General features: G+C 44.7%; 1 protein-coding gene across 3 annotated transcripts; it reads right to left on the bottom strand.

Annotated features, from left to right (window-relative positions):
* Positions 1-5: 5 nt before the first annotated feature.
* Positions 6-19,436, bottom strand: LOC110516875 (PHD finger protein 3). 3 transcript variants are annotated; one of them, XM_036987960.1, is made up of 19 exons: positions 19,240-19,436; positions 18,488-18,572; positions 17,738-18,000; positions 17,444-17,575; positions 15,001-16,378; positions 14,662-14,809; positions 14,329-14,472; positions 13,663-13,717; positions 13,315-13,438; positions 12,114-12,270; positions 11,747-11,863; positions 10,573-10,701; positions 9,922-10,078; positions 9,408-9,693; positions 7,333-7,480; positions 5,029-5,118; positions 4,376-4,571; positions 2,484-2,897; positions 6-2,342 (listed from the first exon to the last, which is right to left on the bottom strand). In XM_036987960.1, the coding sequence occupies exons 3-19, from the start codon at positions 17,973-17,975 to the stop codon at positions 892-894; spliced, it is 5,364 nt and encodes a 1,787-aa protein (XP_036843855.1). In that variant the 5' UTR covers positions 17,976-18,000; positions 18,488-18,572; positions 19,240-19,436; the 3' UTR covers positions 6-891. The 3 variants fall into 3 exon arrangements, with proteins under 3 accessions (XP_036843855.1, XP_036843844.1, XP_036843852.1); XM_036987949.1 differs by having other exon boundaries at positions 17,444-17,578; positions 19,240-19,435; XM_036987957.1 differs by lacking the exon at positions 19,240-19,436 and adding an exon at positions 19,075-19,093 and having other exon boundaries at positions 17,444-17,578.
* Between the last annotated feature and the right edge of the window lie 393 nt (positions 19,437-19,829).

The raw sequence follows: 19,829 nt of genomic DNA, 5'->3' as shown, positions 1-19,829 counted from the left end.
TCCTAAACAATAAAAAGATCACCTTTATTACCAGCTGTACATGAACACGGTGCAGAAGGCACACTTGATTTTCGAATGTACATGACAAGCCAAAATGTACATAGACAATATTTGTCGATAGAAAAAAAACAAAACAATTTATTTCTGTATAGCAATTTAAAAAAATAAAATGGAAAAAAACAGAATAAGAGAAGCTGCTTTTAATTAAAATGTTTTGTTGTTTTCTGCTACTCAAAATAGTTAGTTTCTCTCTCCTCTGTATTAAATTCATGTGAAACTGCTGAAGTCGCCAGAACTCCCCCTCCATCTATACTCCAACAGTCCATCTGGGTATGCCTGTTATTTTGGGTTTCATGCTATAGAAAACATTCAAAGAACAGTTCAGCGATTTCACATATTAAAAGATTTGTTTCTTTACCCTGAAAACAATCTATGGACAAGAGGGGAACGACTACAATCCACACTAAGTATTAGCAACATTTCCCTGTCTCAGTCAATCTACCCTGCTTAGCATGTGTTAAATATCATGCCCAAGTCATTGCTGCCTCCTTATCCATAGACTGCTTTTTAAAAGGTATGGAAACATATGTCAAATCATTGAGCTATCCCTTTAACCACTGGTTGTGATCTATATCAGAGCACAATGCTCAGTGCACCAAGTCACCATGTGACATGCAGAAATATACAGTCAAATTAACACTTTAAAAAAACTGGAGCTTTTCAAAACTTGAAATATCACCTCAAAAGCCTTAACGGTTGGTTTTTAAGAAAGCAGATCTCAGAATGTGTTAATAATCCTACTGTATTTTAAAAAGAACATATATAAAAAGGGACAATGCCACTAAAACTGTTGTAGGGTCGACCATCTCGGGGCGGGTCGTACAAAACAACTCACGAGTGACTGTCTTTGGAACTTCTCCTCGATTTCTCATAATCAGAGTCTCTCCTGCTGTGTTTGTGACGGTTCCCGTGGTCACCGTCGCTATGGTGCCGTTCTTTCCTCCTCTCGCTGTGACCGTGGCGCTCGTCTTTAGAGTGGTGCCGGCTCCCTCTGTGGTGAGAAGAAGAGTCTTTACTCCGGTCTCTCTCTCTGCTCCGGCTTCTATCTCGTTTCTTTCCCCCCTCTTGGCTGTGGTTCCGGCTCTTCTCTCCGTGACGGGACTCACTGTGGTGCCGGTGTCTCCCGTACTGGTCCCGGTCCTCCTTCTTGTGGCCCGACCCGGGCTGCCTGTCCCAGGGGTTGCTGTACAGAATCCTCTCTGCTGCCCCCTTCTGGTCCTCTTTGGCAGCGGCGGATGGGGGCAGGTTCAGGTTGGACGATTCAGCAGAGGCAAACCTCTGAGGGTCACCACCGTAAGCTAACGGTAGGCCCCCGGGGAAAGAGTTGGGAGATGTGGGACCTGGACCAGGTTGAGCCCACTGTGTTATTCCAGCATGATTCTGCATCTGTGGGTCGTGAGGTGGCGGGTACATCATGGGTGGTGGGGGGCCAGTAGGGTAGCTGAAGTTGGTGGGTAGCTGGGGCGGGTGCTGGAAAGGTGGCGGTGCAGTGTTACCGAAGGGGGGGACAGGTGGTGCTGGCTGGTACTGGAAGTCTACAGGAGGTCCTCCAGGCTGGAGGGGGATGGGACCATAGGGACCAACCTGTAGTGGGCCATGGTCTGGAGGTGGGCGTCTGTAGCCAGTCTGGTGATGGTGGGAGGGGTATCCGTGTTGAGCTGCCATTGGACGATACTTCCTGGTGGTCAGGACAGGAACAGGTTGGGGGTGATCCTGTGATCCTGCTGATTGGACAGCAGTTGGTTCTTCAGTCATATTGGAATACGCAGAGCTTTTCTTCAGGATTCCACTCGGAAGGGGTTTTGGTGTGGGGGCGCTTTCCTCGACAGAAGAGTTGGACGTGGCTGTAGGAGACAAGAGAGTAGGTGTCTTCTCTTCTTTGGATTTGTCCTTTTCGCACAACGCCGAATCTCCTTTGTTTAAGGAGCCGTCTGTGTTGGGATCCGTGGAGAGGCTGGCCAGGAACGACTCTGTCGAGACGTCTGGAGGTTTGTCTTTCAGAGAGACCGACGGGCCACGGTAAGCCACACCCTCCTCTTTCGCCAACGCGTTGTTGTTAGCGGTAGACGTTTCAGCCAAGCTGGAAGACACAGGTTCCTCTGCTTTGACTGTTTTGGGTTCCCTCTTCTTGATGACAAAACCAGTCTGTCTGTGAGCACCAGCGCTGGGACTCTTAGTGGTGGTGGCGCTTCCTGGAGTGGTCGCTGCTGCTCCTCCGTCAGCCTTGGAGGTCTGTGGAGCCGAGGGCTCTCGACCATCATCACCCAGCAGTGGAGGGTTACCTGAGGAAGGAAGGAGCAAGCCGAAACGTAAGGTGTGGTTCAAAGACATGTTGCTATTACGAGTTCAAAGTAAAGTAAACAAAGCTTCAAAGCTGCAAATGTTGTTGAAGTGAGCAACAGGCCTTTTATGTTTAGGTTTACCTGAGAAGTCTGGCAGGGGCAGAAGCTCCCCGCCCCAACTACGCAACACCCCCGGAAGGAAACGTAGTGGTTGGTACCCCTCTTCAGTATCTTCACCTTCAGCTTTCTCAGAGATGTCTGTACTAGACTGTTCTGCTGTGACCACTTCTTCCTCAGCGGTGTTCAGCAATGGTATCTCTTCTCTGTCTCTTTCTTTACTACTTGAAGCACACAGAGAGGAGATGTAAGAGTTCTCCTCCTCCTCCTCCCGGGTAACTTCTTTGTTGTTTACAGTAACCGTAGTCGTCGCTGTCTCGGGTTTGCTCTCCGGTATGAACCTGGCCGTTTCGTTGATGTCGACGGGCAGGAAGTCCCGTTTAGGCCTCTGGCGGATGATCAGACCCAGCAGGAGGTTGGGGCGGTTGTTTTCCAGTCCTGTTAAAGAGCAACACCGATGAAAAGCAGTTTAAAATTGAAATAAAATCATAAAATACATTAAAACTAATTTCATAAATGGAACATTGGTTGGCCACACCCATGTATTATTTAGATCGCCAAATAAGAATCTATTCTGAATGGACTAAGATAACCTAATAACATAAAAGTAGGAAAAGTAAATGTTTTTAGATAATAAAGCATCATGATTTACATTGTGAGGATATTGCACATGTTCCTTCAAAAGGTAAATGGGGTCATGAATCATCATGGGTTGGTTTCCCAGACCCAGATTATTAGCTAGAGCAGGGATGGGCAAATTTTTTGGCTCGAGGGCCACACCGAGATTTCCAAATTCAGAGGGCCGCACATTTTTTGATGGACCAATTTGTCTAAATCCATTTGCGGGCCAGATAAAGGGCAGTTATTTAAAAATAGATAAGTCCATTATAATTTCTACATACTGGCCACATCTAAAACTAGATAAAGGAGTGTTTTTTATTTTACCAAAATATATATATATGAAAGAATTTACTCAACTATCTCAGACGGTGTTAGCATTGTCAGAAATGCTACAAAAAAAAAGGTAGCAAATTGTTAGTTCTTAAATAGACAGAAATAAAAAAAACAGCTGCACCTACAGAGCCTTCAAAAAGTATTGACATGACTTTTCACACATGTTGTTGTGTCACTGGCCTATACACAACACCCCGTGATGTCAATTATGATTTTCAAAATGCTGAAATGTCTTGAGTCAACAAGTATTCAACCCCTTGTTATGGCAAGTCTAAAAAGGTTCAAGAGTAAAAATGTCCTTTACAAGTCCCATAATAAGTTGGCTGGACTCACTGTGTGCAATAGTGTTTAACATGATTTTTGAACGACTACCTCATCTCTGTACCCCACACATACAATTATCTGTAACGTCCCTGAGTCAAGCAGTGAATTTCAAAACAGATTCAAAAGACCAAGGCCGTTTTCCAATGCCTCGCAGAGAAGGGCACCTGTTGGTAGATGGTTTAAGCTTGGTAAAGTTATTATACACTTTGGATGGTGTATGAATAAACCCAGCACAGGTAAAAGCGCAGGATAAATCCTAGAGGAAAACCTGGTTCACTCTGCTTTCCACAAGACAATGGGAGATTAATTCACATTTCAGCAGGACAATAATCTAAAACACAAGGCCAAATCTACACTAGAGTTGCTTACCAAGAAGACAGTGAAAGTTCCTAAGAGGCAGAGTTAGTTTTGACTTAAATCTACCCTTGAAAGTCAACTAATTATACTATTGTGTGAGCCATCAGACTAGAAAGAGCTTTGAACAGAGACAATTGAGCATGCTTTTCAGTCTAAGAGTAGTCTTGATCTGGGAAACCAGTACCAGATTAATCCAACATATTCTTTTTTTATTAGGATCTCTTTTAGCCAATGGAAGTCTCTTCGCCCAATATACGTAGAGAGTAGTAGTTGGTTGTTACCTGGGCCATCGAAGGGAACCAATTGGTGTGGGACTTTCTCAATAGCACCCAAGGGGATGAGATACATGTCTTTGACTTGTTTCAAGTTGTTGGCGACCACGCCGAAGCGTTTACGGCTACTGAAGTAGGCATAGAGCAGAGTGTAGTGGATCTCATCCTCGTCGGTCTCAGGGGAAAAACGAATCAAACACACCTCCTGAAAAAAGACCAAAATAAAAGGAGGAAAGAAATTCAATTTAACTCCTCAGTTCCTTTAATTTAATACATTTATTTAACCAGGTGGGAAAGTTAATAAATTCTTATTTATAATCATTGACTTAAGTGTCAGGGAACATGTACAAGAAAAACAAATCTCAGACTCCATTTTCTGCATTGTACCCCAAAACATAGCTACTATTCATCTCCAGTTCAGGCACAGATTGTCTTGGAAAGATGAATATACTTTTACTGCCCTCGGCCACCCATATGTAAAATATGTGCACACATGACTACGCTTTGGATAAAAAGTGTCTGCTAAATGGCATAATATTGGTATATCCTACTTGCACATTATGAGTCTTGGCCAGGTTACTGTAAAAGCTCTTTATGACAACTTCTGATGTTTAAATTCATTTATCATATTTCAAGCAGGTCGGCCTACACTTTGAAGGTACCTTTGTTCCGGTGGCTCGGATCTTGTCCAGGTAGTCCCATACGATCTGTGGGGAGATCCTCCCACCCATCTGGAAACTCTCCGGCAGATCCTGATAACAGGGATTATCACTATCAGCATTTCATCCGATTAATTGATTTTATATAAAAAAAGTGTCATATTCCTTTGAGCATGGTGAAGTTATTAATGACACTTTAGATGGTGTATCAATACAAAGATAGGAAGGATGTTTCTAACTCAGTTGCTGGAGAGGAAGGAAACCTCTCAGTCATTTCACGAGGCCAATGGTGACTTAAACAGTTACACGGAACCCAAACCGGCTGCACGCGTGCGCCATTGTGCATACATTTATTTTGCCCCTCCCACACCAAACGCGATCACGACACGCAGGTTAAAATATCAAAACAAACTCTGAACCAATGACATTAATTTGGGGACAGGTCAAAAATCATTAAACATGTATAGCTAGTTAGCTAACGTTAATTTGTCCTATTTACTTAGCTTGCTGTTGGTTGCTAGCTAATTTGTCCTGGGATATAAAAGTTAAGTTAGTATTTTACCTGAAATGAACAAGGACCTCTACTCCGACAATTAATCGTTTCTAGTCATCTCTCCTCCTTCCAGGCCTTTTCATCGTTTAACTTATATGGTGATCGCATCTAAACGTTCATTGTATTACCACAACTACCGGCAAAACAGTTTGTCTTTCAGTCACCCACGTGGGTATAACCAATGAGGAGATGGCACGTGGGTACCTGCTTCTATAAACCAATGAGGAGATGGCAGAGGCAGGACTTGCAGCGCGATCTGCGTCAGAAATAGGAATGAGTTCTATTTTAGCCCTTGGTGTCGCAGACGCTCGTGCGTGTAATAATTGAATAACATGGATTTCTAAATTTATTTTGAGACATGTCCGGTCTGGTCAGCATGTTAGAGTTTAGTGGATGTGATATGAAAAACAGAGGGTGGATCAACCAAATTGTAGTTATGCCACAATACTAGCCTAATTGACAGAGTAAAAAATGAGGACGCCTGTACAGAATAAAAATTATTCCAAAACATGAATCCTGTTTGCAATAAGGCACAAAAGTAAACCCGCAAAAAATAAATTGGGTAAATAAATGTACTTTATGTCCTGTATACAAAGCGTTATGTTTGGGGCAAATCCAACACGTCACTGAGTACCACTATTCATATATTCAAGCATGGTGGTGGCTGCATCATGTTATGGGTATGCTTGTCATGGGCAAGGACTAGGGAGATTTTGTTTTAAATAAAAAGAAACAGAAGAGAGCTGCTTTCCAACAGATACTGGGAGACATTCACCTTTCAGTAGGACAACCTTAAAACAATGCCAAATGTACACTGGAGTTGCTTACCAAAACCACATTGATTGTTCCTGGGTGGCCTAGTTACAGTTCACTTGAAAATCTTTGGTAAGAATTGAAAATGGCTGTCTAGCAATGATCAACAACTAGCTTGAAGGATTTAAAAAAAAATATATATATTAAATTGCACAATCCAGGTGTGAAAAGCTCATAGTAACCCAGTTTGTTAGAATTTCTCTTCAACTTTGGCAGAGTATTGTGTTGATCGTTGACAAAAAAATCTAATGAAATCAATTTTAATACCACCTTGTTTCAACAACATTTGGAAAACTTTGAAGGCCCTGTATTTCCAAAACGTTGGTATACTTAAATGTAGCTGTGAGCTAGGTGTTGATAGCAACTGGCTGACTCATTTAGTGCTAATGTAACATCAGCAGGCGGGCTAATGTTAGCAGGCTGGTAGGGCTAATGTTAGCAGGAGAGTAGGGCTAATGTTAGCAGGCTGGTAGGGCTAATGTTAGCAGGAGAGTAGGGCTAACGTTAGCAGGCTGGTAGGGCTAATGTTAGCAGGAGAGTAGGGCTAACGTTAGCAGGCTGGTAGGGCTAATGTTAGCAGGAGAGTAGGGCTAACGTTAGCAGCCTACTTGGCTAGCAACCTTGGAAATGGATTTGTAACAATAAATTCCTCAAGTATTTGCTTGTGGTTACGTTTATGCCATCTACCCTTCAATGTGATAGTTTGTTGAGTTGTTAATATAAATGGCATTTAGATAAAGGCATTCCATAACTAGAAAATCTAAATGCTGTGTTGTAACACGATCACTTCCACGAATAAGCATTAGAGGATTTATAAACACATGTACACTATTTAAAGCATTACATTTCATTAAAGCAAAACAAATATATGATGGATGCATTTATATGAATGAATAAACATTTATAGGCACTTATAAATAAATATCTTTGTGCAGTTTTACCTCTGTCAGGTGGTCCAGGACACCAGATACAGGGAAGGCTTTAGTGAGGAGCTTGGCCACAGCAGGCATGTTGACAAGCCCTCTCCATAGAGGCTGCAGGTTGGACAGGAAGGAAGCCTCGCCATCTCTGCCACTCATAGACACTGACCTGGAGGCCAGGAATACAAACAACTTTAGAATAACCCTGCACTTAATTCTGCTTTATTGGTCATTTAATAATAATAATACTAAACAGTACGAGTCAAAGGTTTGGACACACCTACTCATTCAAGGTTTTCTTTATTTGTGCCATGTTCTACATTGTAGAATAATAGTAAAGACATCAAAACTATGAAATAACACATGGAATCATGTAGTCACCCCCCAAAAAATACTAAACAAATCAAAATATATTCAAAGCAGCCACCCTCTTCCTTGACGACAGCTTTGCACCCTCTTGGCATTCTCTCAACCAGCTTCATCAAGTAGTCAGTCACCTGAAATGCATTTCAATTTAACCTTGTTAAAAGTGAATTGGTCTAATTTCTTTCCATCTTAATGCAATTGAGACAATCAGTTGTGTTGTGACAAGGTAGGGGTGGTATACAGTAGATAGCACTATTTGGTAAAAGACCAAGTCCATATTATGGCAGGAAAAGCTCAAATATGCAAAGAGAAACGACAGTCCATCATCACTTTAAGACATGAAGGTCAATCAATCCAGAACATTTCAAGATGTCTTTTCTTCAAGTGCAGTTGCTAAAAACATCAAGCGCTATTGTGAAACTGGCTCTCATGAGGACGGCCACAGGAAAGGAAGACCGAGTTACCTCTGCTACAGAGGATTAGCTCAGAGTTACCAGCCTCAGATTGCAGCCCAAATAAATGCTTCACAGAGGTCAAGTAACAGACACATAGGCTTGATTCACACAGTCTTCATGGTCGAATTGCTGCAAAGAAACCACTACTAAATGGACACTAGTCCCTTGGTCTGATGAGTTCAAATTTGAGATGTTTGGTTTCAACCGCCATGTCTTTGTGAGACGCAGAGTTGGTGAACGGATTATCTCCGCATGTGTTGTTCCTACTGTGAAGCATGGAGGAGGTGGTGTTATGGTGTGGGGGTGCTTTGCTGGTGACACAGTCAGTGACTTATTTAGAATTCAAGGCACACTTAACCAGCATGGCTACCACAGCATTCTGCAGCAACACGCCATCCCAACAAGTGCTTAGTGGGACTATCATTTTTTTTCCCCAACAGGACAATGACCCAACACCTCCAGGCTGCGTAATAGCTACTTGACCAAGAAGGAGAGTGATGGAGTGCTGCATCAGATGGTCTGGCCTCCACAATCACCCGACCTCAACCCGATTGAGATGGTTTGGGATTTTTTTTATTTAACTAGGCAAGTCAGTTAAGGACAAAGTCTTATTTACAATGACAGAACAGTGGGTTAACTGCCTTGTTCAGGGGCAGAATGACAGGTTTACTGGTTACTGGCCCAACTCTCTACCTGTCGCACCACAGGGTCGCACCACAGGGTGAGTTGGACCGCAGAGTTAAGGAAAAGTAGCCAACAAGTGCTCAGCATATGGGGGAACTCCTTCAAGACTGTTGGAAAAGCATTCAAAGGTGAAGCTGGTTGAGAGAATGCCAAGAGTGTGCAGAGCTGTCGTCAAGGCAACTTTGAAGAATCTAAAATCTATTTTGATTAAACACCTTTTTTGGTTATAACATCATTCCATGTGTTATTACATAGTTTGATGTCTTCACGGTTATTATACAATGTAGAAAATAAAAGTGAATCCCTGGAATGAGTAGGTTTGTCCAAACCTGACTGGTACAGTATATTTTCTAAATACATTTAGAATGGCCGTGTAACTAACTCAACACCACTTTACTTTGTATGACAATTACATTGATAGCCTTTGCGATTCTATCACAAGGACGAGAATGCTGAAGTACAATATGGCCACTGTGCTTTGCCTTCTCTTTGGGTTGTAGGCCGTGTTCCTGGAAAATGACTAACATTTGCGGATGTAAACAGGGGTGACTGACTGACTGTTCTGGGTAATTGACTGATTGATCCACATACCTCCCCTTGTAGTTGGAGAAGGTTTTGGCGCTGAGGAGGCTCTCCTCTAGGACTTTGAGGTGAAGGTCGTCGTCCTTAGCAGAGGAGGACGGTGTCTCTCCCTCTGTAGAGGTAGTGGTGGCAGACGGTGTGTTCGTGGTCTGTCCCTCTGTAGTGCTGGAGGTAGTAGACTGTGTGTTCTTGGTCACTGCCTCTGTAGTGCTGGTAGCAGACCGTCTCCTCACTACACTAGTGGCCACTTTCACCACTTTGGTAGGAGCCTCCTCCACAGGTGGAGCCATACGTCCTTCACAAATTACAATTCCATTTAGTCCAATACAAACCACTGGTAAGACTTGACTTAAAGCCACAATCCTGAGTTTGTAGGACTCATTTGGCATGTTCACCTTTTCTCCTCCTAATCCATCTCCCGCCTACTTCCATTCTATCTGATCAAGCATAAACACATATCTATAGTACTTCCACTATCCTTCAAAATAAAAGCAGAAACTGAAAGACCAGAATCAGGGCCTACCTGTGCAGATCTTACAGTTGAGGTCAAACAGGTGAGTCTTATGCAGACTGGTTGTATCTTGGAAAATATTGACGCTCTCGGTTGTTGTCGACAACGTCTTCTCTTGGGGAACTTCCACTGGCTCCTCTGTCACTTTGGAAGCAGCCACAGGCTCTGGCTGGAAGAGTTCAAACAACAACAGTGAGAGTTCATAAGAAATGTATGGACAGAGGATAAACTGTATTTCCTTGATTCCTCATTGTGCTCTCCGATGCATGTTGAGGAGGAGGCAAGGATAGACCAGAGTGTGTTAATTTGAGTAAATACAATTGAAATTCACCCAGAAATTCATAAAAAAGGTCTGAACTATTTCTTAGGAAGAGGACATGCTCAACTCTAAATCCTGTAGAACCAATCATCCAGGAGGTCCATAAAGGTGTTAACAGAACATCTGCAGTGTGTGGGCCTGTCTGGTCATGTCCCTTATTAACCCAGCTTCTACGTTTATAAAGACTATGACTAGAGCTGTGGCGGTAACACGGTCACAGTAACAGCATTACCTATGACCACCAACAATTCTAGAACCCAAAATAAATCACAGAAAAATAAAAAAAGGACCAGCACTCACTTGAACAAGAAGCGTGGTGTTTCTTTACATGAGCTGTGTCTTACCTCGGGCTCTATGGCTTCTGGTGCCTTCCCAGACTCCTGGCTCTCAATCTCTATCTCTCCTTTGTGTGTGATCTTGGTGATGGGTCGCCTCTCCGCCTCTCTCTGCTCCTTCTCAATCATCTCAATCGCCTGGGGGGGGGGGGGGGGGGGGGGGGGAACAAGAACATATTGGTGAATGAATCTCACACAGAAAGAGCAATGATCACAGTCCAGTTTGGTAAAAGGTTATTGATAGTTCAGGTCACACAACCCGTTTTAACTTGTCAACACTAAATCAATATGATTTGGTATGATGACTAAGTTTAAGTTACAGGGAGGGAGGTGTGATGAACCAATGAGGTAAGCTACATTCATTCTACAATGCCTTTTCTATACAGTGTTTTTAGGGCAGCTTTACCAGACATAGATGAAGCCTTGTCATGGAATAAAAACATACTCAATAGGGTCTCTCCACTGAAAGTCCTATTTAGTACAGAATTAAGATGAATCTGCCTGGGAAACCTGTCCTTAGAGAATTAGTCAAACACTTCGGAGGAGGACAGGCAGGCAGTGCGTTTCAGTGTCGGGGGAGGACAGGCAGGCAGTGCGTTTCAGTGTCGGAGGAGGACAGGCAGGCAGTGCGTTTCAGTGTTCGAGGAGGACAGGCAGGCAGTGTGTTTTAGTGTCGGGGGAGGACAGGCAGGCAGTGTGTTTTAGTGTCGGAGGAGGACAGGCAGGCAGTGTGTTTTAGTGTTGGAGGAGGACAGGAGGTGTGTAGGAGGACGGGCAGGCAGTGTGTTTTAGTGTCGGGGGAGGACAGGCAGGCAGTGTGTTTTAGTGTCGGGGGAGGACAGGCAGGCAGTGTGTTTTAGTGTCGGAGGAGGACAGGCAGGCAGTGTGTTTTCGTGTCGGGGGAGGACAGGCAGGCAGTGTGTTTTAGTGTCGGGGGAGGACAGGCAGGCAGTGTGTTTTAGTGTCGGGGGAGGACAGGCAGGCAGTGTGTTTTAGTGTCGGAGGAGGACAGGCAGGCAGTGCGTTTCAGTGTCGGAGGAGGACAGGCAGGCAGTGCGTTTCAGTGTCGGAGGAGGACAGGCAGTGTGTTTTAGTGTTGGAGGAGGACAGGAGGTGTGTAGGAGGACGGGCAGTGTGTTTTAGTGTTGGAGGAGGACAGGCAGTGTGTATTAGTGTTGCTTACGTGTCGATTCTCTCTCTGTCTCCATGCAGCCAGTTCTTTTGAGGCCAGTTCCTCAGGACTCATCCTTATCAAAGTGCCAGGAGAAATCTCCCCTTTCAGAACCCTCTTGAATAACACCTGAAATACACAAGTTATAAAGTCACATAGCTAGACGAACTGATATCAAAATGTATTTTAGATCATGTTTGCGTTGTATATATACACGTTTCATGTAGTTAACGTTCGAAACGCATATCATTTCGAGACCAAGTACCTACTACAAGCTGGGACAAAATACAGTAGAACGTCCATAAAAGGTCAGCATCAAAGAGTCAGTATTGTCTAAAAGAGAATTCATGGCCTCAAATGTGTTAACATAACGACTTACATTGTTTTTGGTGTCTTTGAGGTTGAACATCAAGCTCCGGTACTTGCTCTTGTATTTGCAGTCGGTGTCTCTGTAGAAGGCAAACAGCTCTCTCTCAGTCTTCTTGGCCACCTCAGCAGCCTTCTCTGGTGACGCCTGGAAATCAGACTCCTTCAGCCTGAGACGATGTAGGGCACAATAGAGGATTACACAGGAGGAAAATAGAGGATCACCACCCTTCTCTACAGGCAGATACACTACATGGCTAAAAGTATGTAGACACCCCTTCAAATTAATGGATTCTGCTATTTCAGCCAAACCTGTTACTGACTGCCATGCAATCTCCACGGGAAAACACTAGCAGCAGAATGGCTTTACTGAAGAGCTCAGTGACCTTCAACATGGGACCGTCAGAGGATGCCACCTTTTCAACAAGTCAGTCAAAGTTCTGCCCAGCTAGAGCTGCCTCGGTCAACTGTATGTGCGGTTATGGTGAAGTGGAAATGTCTAGGAGCAACAACGGCTCAGCTGCAAAGTCATAGACCACACAAGCTCACAGAATTGGACCGCCGAGGGCTGAAGCGCGTAGCGTGTAAAAATCGTGTCCTCGGTTGCAACAACCACTACCAAGTTACAAACTGCCTCTGGAATTAACGTCAGCACAAGAACTGTTCGTCGGGAGCTTCATGAAATGAGTTTCCATGGCCGAGCACTACAGCATACAATGACATTCTAGACGATTCTGTGCTTCCAAATTTGTGGCAACAGTTTGGGGAAGGCCCATTCCTGTTTCAGCATGACAATGCCCCCCGTGCACAAAGTGAGGTCCATATAGAAATGGTTTGATGAGATCAGTGTGGTAGAACATGACGAGCCTGCACAGAGCCCTGACCTCAAATCCATCGAACAACTTGGGGATGAATTGGAACGCCGACAGCGAGCCGGGCCTAATCGCCCAACATCAGTGCCCGACCTCTCTAAAGCTTTTGTGGCTGAATGGAAGCAAGTCCCCGCAGCAATGTTACAACATCTAGTGGAAAGCCTTCCCAGAAGAGTGGAGGCTGTTATAGCAGCAAAAGGGGGGACCCCCCCAACTCCATATTAATGACCATGAGATGTTCGACAAGCAGGTGTCCACATACATTTGGCCATGCAGTGCATCATCAGACTGTTATAATGGTTATTAGTGTTGTTAAGTTACTGTTATAATGTGTTTAATGACCTCTTCAGGAGGATGTCCTTCAGGGCGTCACGGACGCTCCGTCTGATCTGGTCAACAGACACCGGTTTCTTAGAGGAGGGAGACGACACCTTGGGCCTCTTGGTCTCCTGTTTGACTGACACTCCTAATGGGACACAGCCACAGAGAGTAGGAGACGTCGCAGAGTAGGGCACGTTCATTAGGGCACCGTGTAGTACAACATTTTAAAATGTTTTTTCCCCCCAATTGAAAACAAGCGTTTCTTATTGGACAAATTCATATATTCCCTCCCCTTTTACAGTTTCATGCCTACTGAGCACGACTCCTGTGAGGGACATGGACAGCAGAATGTAGAAGCACACAACACACCTGATTTCTGCATAGAATCTTTGACTTCAGTCGACTGTCTTCTTTCCACAGAGTCCTGTTACAGAGTGAGACACAGCATATCGCCTCCGTGAGATTCTAAATGATCTTACAAGTTCAATGGTATATAAAATGTTTGTTTGTTTATCTTGTTGGGTAGAGGGTTGTGCATCGTGGTGCTGAAAACATAACCACCATTTTAAAATGTCCTTAAGACAGACGTTGAATAGAATCACCGTGGTAACCTAACACCCTTCCATCCATGTGTACACATGCAGGGAATAAAGAGGAAGTGAAAAGAGGTCAACCAACCCTTGAGTAGTGCCAACACTGGCTTTCATACATATCAGCTGAATAAACTGAGGAGGACAACATCTGCACCACTACATGTAGTCAATGGTAGGGCTTGTTGAAGATTATGCGTCTAAAACATTTGGCTGTTGAATTTAAGATTTTGACAACAGATAATATGCATATAAAGGTGTATCATCCAATCTCTTCTCATAGGCTTTAGTATCATAAATATGCACTGATGGTAATCCGATGTTATAGCTCCATTTAAGATTATTATAATATTATTATCTGGTATTCAGGCCTATATTAAATTGACAAAAAAAATGAATGATAATTAAAGCATGCATTGCAGGCTACTAGCAGAGTGAACCTTACCTTTCTGAAGGGCCTGACTCCCCCGGAGGTGACAGGATGTGGGGACGGCTGTTTCTGCTTTGCGGCCATCTTGTTGTCCTGGGTCTCAGAGGGCTTCTGCTGTCCCTCTGCCCTGGCCTCCCCCTGCACAGCACCGCCTGGCTCCTAAAGGGGAGAAGAAGATAAATAACATGAAATGTTAGTAATATATTTAACCACAAGTTGAAATAAACTTTGAGATAGTGCAACTTAAAAAAATCAATCCATTGACCTTGCAGCACTTCAGAGAAACACACTCCCTTCTCCATTAAGATCTAAACCTATTCCTAGTGCAGTAGAAATCGATGAACAGACCTTGGTGGTGGTGTACTTGTCCTTGGTACAGCACTGCAGACAGACATACTCCTGGTCCCCCCCTTCCATCTGCTTCACCTTGGCCAGGTCCAGACCAACACAGTCGCCATGGAACCAGTCATCACAGTGCCCACAGCCCACCATGAACCTGAACGGGATGCACAAAACCAACCTGTTTAGAAGAACACAAGCTCACTTCCCAGGGAATATTCTACTTGTTCATTGTGGTAATTTAGCCTAAGATGTAACAACTTAGTAATAACAGGTTTACAATGTTGCTTAAGTACTACATGGTATATTCAACTCTAATCACTTTGGTGCAAAGAACACAATTCTTACTTGTTACTATGTGGTTTATTGCACAATCCACAGTTCTTGTTTGGATCCCACACAACGGTCTCACTATTTGCAGGTTCCTTTTCTGGTCCCTTCCCAGATTCTTTAGCCTGTTCTTCTTCACTGGTTTCCTTCTTCGAGACGGCAGGAGCGTTGTCGGGGATGAAGAGCTGTGGTTCCTCCACGGAGATGCTTCTGCTGACGTTCCTGCTTCTCTGTTTCTGAAGACACTTGTCTGGCTTCTTCACTTTAGGCTCGTCTTGCTCCTCCTCCTTCTCCTCCTCCGATGTCTCCTTCTGAGGATTGGCACGTTTACACGGTGTCCAGCCAAACTGGGGTTGTGGTTGGGTGTCGGTCACGTGAGAGTTAGACGGTTTGGTTGTAATCGTCGTCCCTGCGGACATACCAGGAGGACGCTTTCCAGACGGCAGTGTTTTTTTGACCGGACCGCCGCGGCCCACGTCAGGTAACCTCTGCTTTAGTTTCACAGGACGTCCGTCTTGCGTCCTCCGAATCTTAGGGCCGGGTTGAGCTGGGTTGAATTCACCTCGCCTTTTCAAGGACACGATGACTTGTTTGGCTTTCATTTCGTCCATCTTGTGCATGTTGCCTCTCTGGTGGAGCTTCTTCCCCAGGGCTTGTTGTTGGGTTCCTTTGGGCCCCTTACCAGCTAACAGGTGCTTGTTCTTAGCGGAGGACAGTGTTGACTGCTTCAGCTTAGGCTGCTGCTTTTTGGCTGGATTATTAGTGGTAGGAACTTTGCTGTTTGGCAGGTGCTGCTGCGCTTCTTTCTTGATGCTGGCATCTTTCCTCACCACCGCTGGATCATGCTTCTGAGAATCACTTTGGTCGTCGAGTTTGGTCTCGACCAAGCAAGGACTACCTGGAAGCGCCCCGTTGGAGGCCTGAACGTCATTGGGGTTGACGTAAGGTCCTAGCCCTAGGGGCAAGTCGTCAGCACAGTACTTCACCAAGAGCTGAGCAGCACCCACGCCCCCTCCACTCCCTGCAGTGGGATTCTGTATGTGTAACGGTTCCTCTTGCACCATAGTGTATTCCATCCCTTCACCGTACAGCGAGCCATCCTCATAACATTCGTCAGTGTTTTCAGCTGATGTGAAAGCGGTAAAGGAGGGTCCCGGGAGAAGCTCGATTTTGAAACCCCCGAAAGTGACCGTCAACCTCTGTAACACAACGACGGGGTTCATCGACGAGCCCAAGTCCAGGTCGTTGATATTCACCCTGCCGTCACCCAGGTGAAGCTCTCTCCTTAATTCATCAGCAGTAGTGATCTTCTCACTCAGAGTGGACTTCTTTCTAGGTCTCCCAGGTTTTCCCGGGGGCTTTTTGTTGTTTGAAGACCCTCTGCCTGCACTTCGCTCTGGAATTTAAAGTCACACTGACATTTCTCATTTGACAATATAAAACGAAGCAATAAGGCAACCAAAGTGAATTCTAAACTAGGCACAACATCAACTTTTCATACTAGGAAAATGAAAGTGTGGGGGGGACCTTGAATTTGCATGGCTTTGTATTTAGTGTCCTATCTTGTCAATGATAATAGCTGTATTTAGTGTTAATCACAGTAATGCTCCTGGTGTAGTCCTATTGACATAAAATCCTCTCTCCCCACCAGAGGCCAAGGTTCAAACCTCGCTCCAACCCTTCAAACTGTTTCTCCCACCTGCCTGTCTCTCCGCTCCAACTCTTCAAACTGTTTCTCCCACCTGCCTGTCTCCCCGCTCCAACCCTTCAAACTGTTTCTCCCACCTGCCTGTCTCTCCGCTCCAACTCTTCAAACTGCTTCTCCCACCTGCCTGTCTCCCCGCTCCAACCCTTCAAACTGTTTCTCCCACCTGCCTGTGTCTCCGCTCCAACCCTTCAAACTGCTTCTCCCACCTGCCTGTCTCCCCGCTCCAACCCTTCACTGTTTCTCCCACCTGCCTGTCTCTCCGCTCCAACCCTTCAAACGGTTTCTCCCACCTGCCTGTCTCTCCGCTCCAACCCTTCAAACGGTTTCTCCCACCTGCCTGTCTCCCCGCTCCAACCCTTCAAACTGCTTCTCCCACCTGCCTGTCTTCCCGCTCCAACCCTTCACTGTTTCTCCCACCTGCCTGTCTCTCCGCTCCAACCCTTCACTGTTTCTCCCACCTGCCTGTCTCCCCGCTCCAACCCTTCAAACTGCTTCTCCCACCTGCCTGTCTCCCCGCTCCAACCCTTCAAACTGCTTCTCCCACCTGCCTGTCTCCCCGCTCCAACCCTTCAAACTGCTTCTCCCACCTGCCTGTCTCCCCGCTCCAACCCTTCAAACTGCTTCTCCCACCTGCCTGTCTCCCCGCTCCAACCCTTCAAACTGTTTCAACCACTTGCCTGTCACTACATAACAGCACAAAAATAATATATACATAAAAATACACTCCATTGTAAAAATGGAATTGTTGCTAACCTGGGGTAACTCCTAATGCGTATTTCCTGGGTCTGCCAACAGACCGTTTGACTGGCGGAGTCTCTGTACCAGCCAACCCACCACCAGCGGTACTAAGGATACCCTCTGTTGCACCAACATCAACATCTGCAACTACTGGGGGAGAGAAGATTAGAGATTAAATAATAACTTAGATTTATTTTAGAAGCATTAACAAACATCAGTAGTTACAAATAGTGGTTTCTATAAACACCCGTCAACATAGCTTGTACTGTCAATTGAAGTCGTACAAAAGTAATTCTCACTAAAAAATACCTGTTGCTTCGGCGATCTGGAAGTTGGCGTCTTCATTATCTAAGATATTGAAGTGTGAACTTGCAGATCCAAACATGGGATCTTTATCACTAAGCATGTTCCTCAGTGAGTCTCCCAGCTGGTCGACACCTGTTCCAAAGTCATTACTTGCTTCACATTCCAAGTTCTGCCCTATCAGCATGGAGTCATCCAACTGGTCACTGGGAATCAAATGGTTGAAAGTGTCCACTACATCCATGAATGCTGTTCCCTTCCTGTCAGCTCTGCAGGGATAAGAGGATAGGGTATTAATAACGTAGGCTACAGTACAGACAACAGAGATGGCTCAGATTTAGAACAATCTATTTCAATCTTCAGACACTCCATATCAAATAGGTCCCCTATACAGAAGGAGTCAACAGCCATGTAGACAAGATAGCTAGTACATTAACTATCATGACACTTCTAAAAACAGTTCCCGGGCAGCAAATGCAACATTGACAAGCTAAAGTTAACTAACATTTTTCAATAACAATCCATGGTGGATGACACTGGACATGTGTTGGACATTTGGGGCAGACAATAATGGCTGAAATAGTAGATATCTGCTGAATGAGCAATAACTAATGAGGATCCTAATAAACGAAAAGTATTTCAGAAGAACATCAGTTAACTAGTCAGCCAGCCAGGCTACTTTGCTATATTATTATATGACGCTGCTAGCTAGGTTACGTTAGCTAGCAAATTAATGAGAAATGAACTAATACTTACTGTCAGGACTGACAGCTCCAGATAACTTCATTACAGGACTGCAAACACAATGTGTTTAGCTCCGTTTATAATATCTAGAAAGAGTCTAAAACCAAAAACTTTAATCAGAGTGGCAGGAATCAGATGCAGACTGGTGCACTAGCTCGGGGTCGTTAGCAGCTAGCTACTTCCAGTTAGCATAACAATCCAGCTAGCTAGCGTACCTTAAATACATTTACTGAGGGCGAGGATATACATGTATGCATTTGCGCCAAAACTACTTCATCTTTATGGTTAGCTAATTCATGCTACCAATGGATGCATTTGTGCCATATGAATGACAGCCTTCGTTGTAAAGTTAGCTAGGCTAGTTCTGTAACTGCAGCTAACCAGTTACTGTAGCTAACTTAGCTAGCTGGCAAACAAACTAGTGCAGGCCTGACAGCGACATGATAAGCTTTCCTTAAAAGCACCATTCCCATAACAACATATTTAACTACTTGGTCGTACAACCACAGAATACACGTAGCTAGTTAAGCATGCACAACAAATCATAGCTCATAAAAATGGTCTCGTTTAAACACAAATAGTGAAGCTAGCAATTGTACATGTTAGTTAGTTATCCAGCAGCGAGGAACATGATAGGCCGCGAGTTTGTTTGTAGCCTGCAGCTACCTAGCACCACTGATCACGCCCCCTAATTCGTCTCATTGGACGCCTCCACTGAGGACGTTTCAATATTCACAGCGACATTCGTGTATGATGGCACTTACATTCCTCTACTGTGTCAACGCCACTGCATTCCGGAGCGATTCTAGTAGCTTTACAGTGTTTTAGCTAAATCCCCGACACTTCCTCGCTGCGCACCGCCGCCATTCGCCCCTGCCTCCTGCAAGCTACTCCGAAGATTTTAATAACTAACCCAAGATAGACCACCGCGTGTCGTTTCCAATGGGAACTCATGAGTCATAGTGGGCAGAACAAGCAAGGAGGGGGGGCAGAGCCAAGAACGAGCTAAGAAGATCCCATTTGCTCGTTCCTGCATGTATTTACATATTTCCGTTGGGGAACGCCTACTCTGTGAAGTGCGCGTGTACAAAAACTAAATTCGCCCGAGCACTCCTTCTGAACAACGCGATTTTAAGAAAACTTTGACAGAGGGTAAAGTTTACACATTCTAGTTTCGAGAACAGAACATTTTATGTTTAATCGAAATGTTTAATCGAAGAGAACATTTCCAGAATATCGGTCAAAATCCATCTTCTCCACTGCCGGCCACTGGGCTTCCTTTCTCCACCATAGTTGGTAGTGATTGTAAATGCCAAGCGGATGCTTCACATTTATACATCTGGTGAAATATCTG

Source organism: Oncorhynchus mykiss, chromosome 1, assembly GCF_013265735.2.
Source record: "Oncorhynchus mykiss isolate Arlee chromosome 1, USDA_OmykA_1.1, whole genome shotgun sequence".
Classification (NCBI taxonomy): Eukaryota; Metazoa; Chordata; class Actinopteri; order Salmoniformes; family Salmonidae; genus Oncorhynchus; species Oncorhynchus mykiss.
Note: the sequence above shows the minus strand (reverse complement) of the source record. Positions and strands in the feature narration are given on the sequence as shown.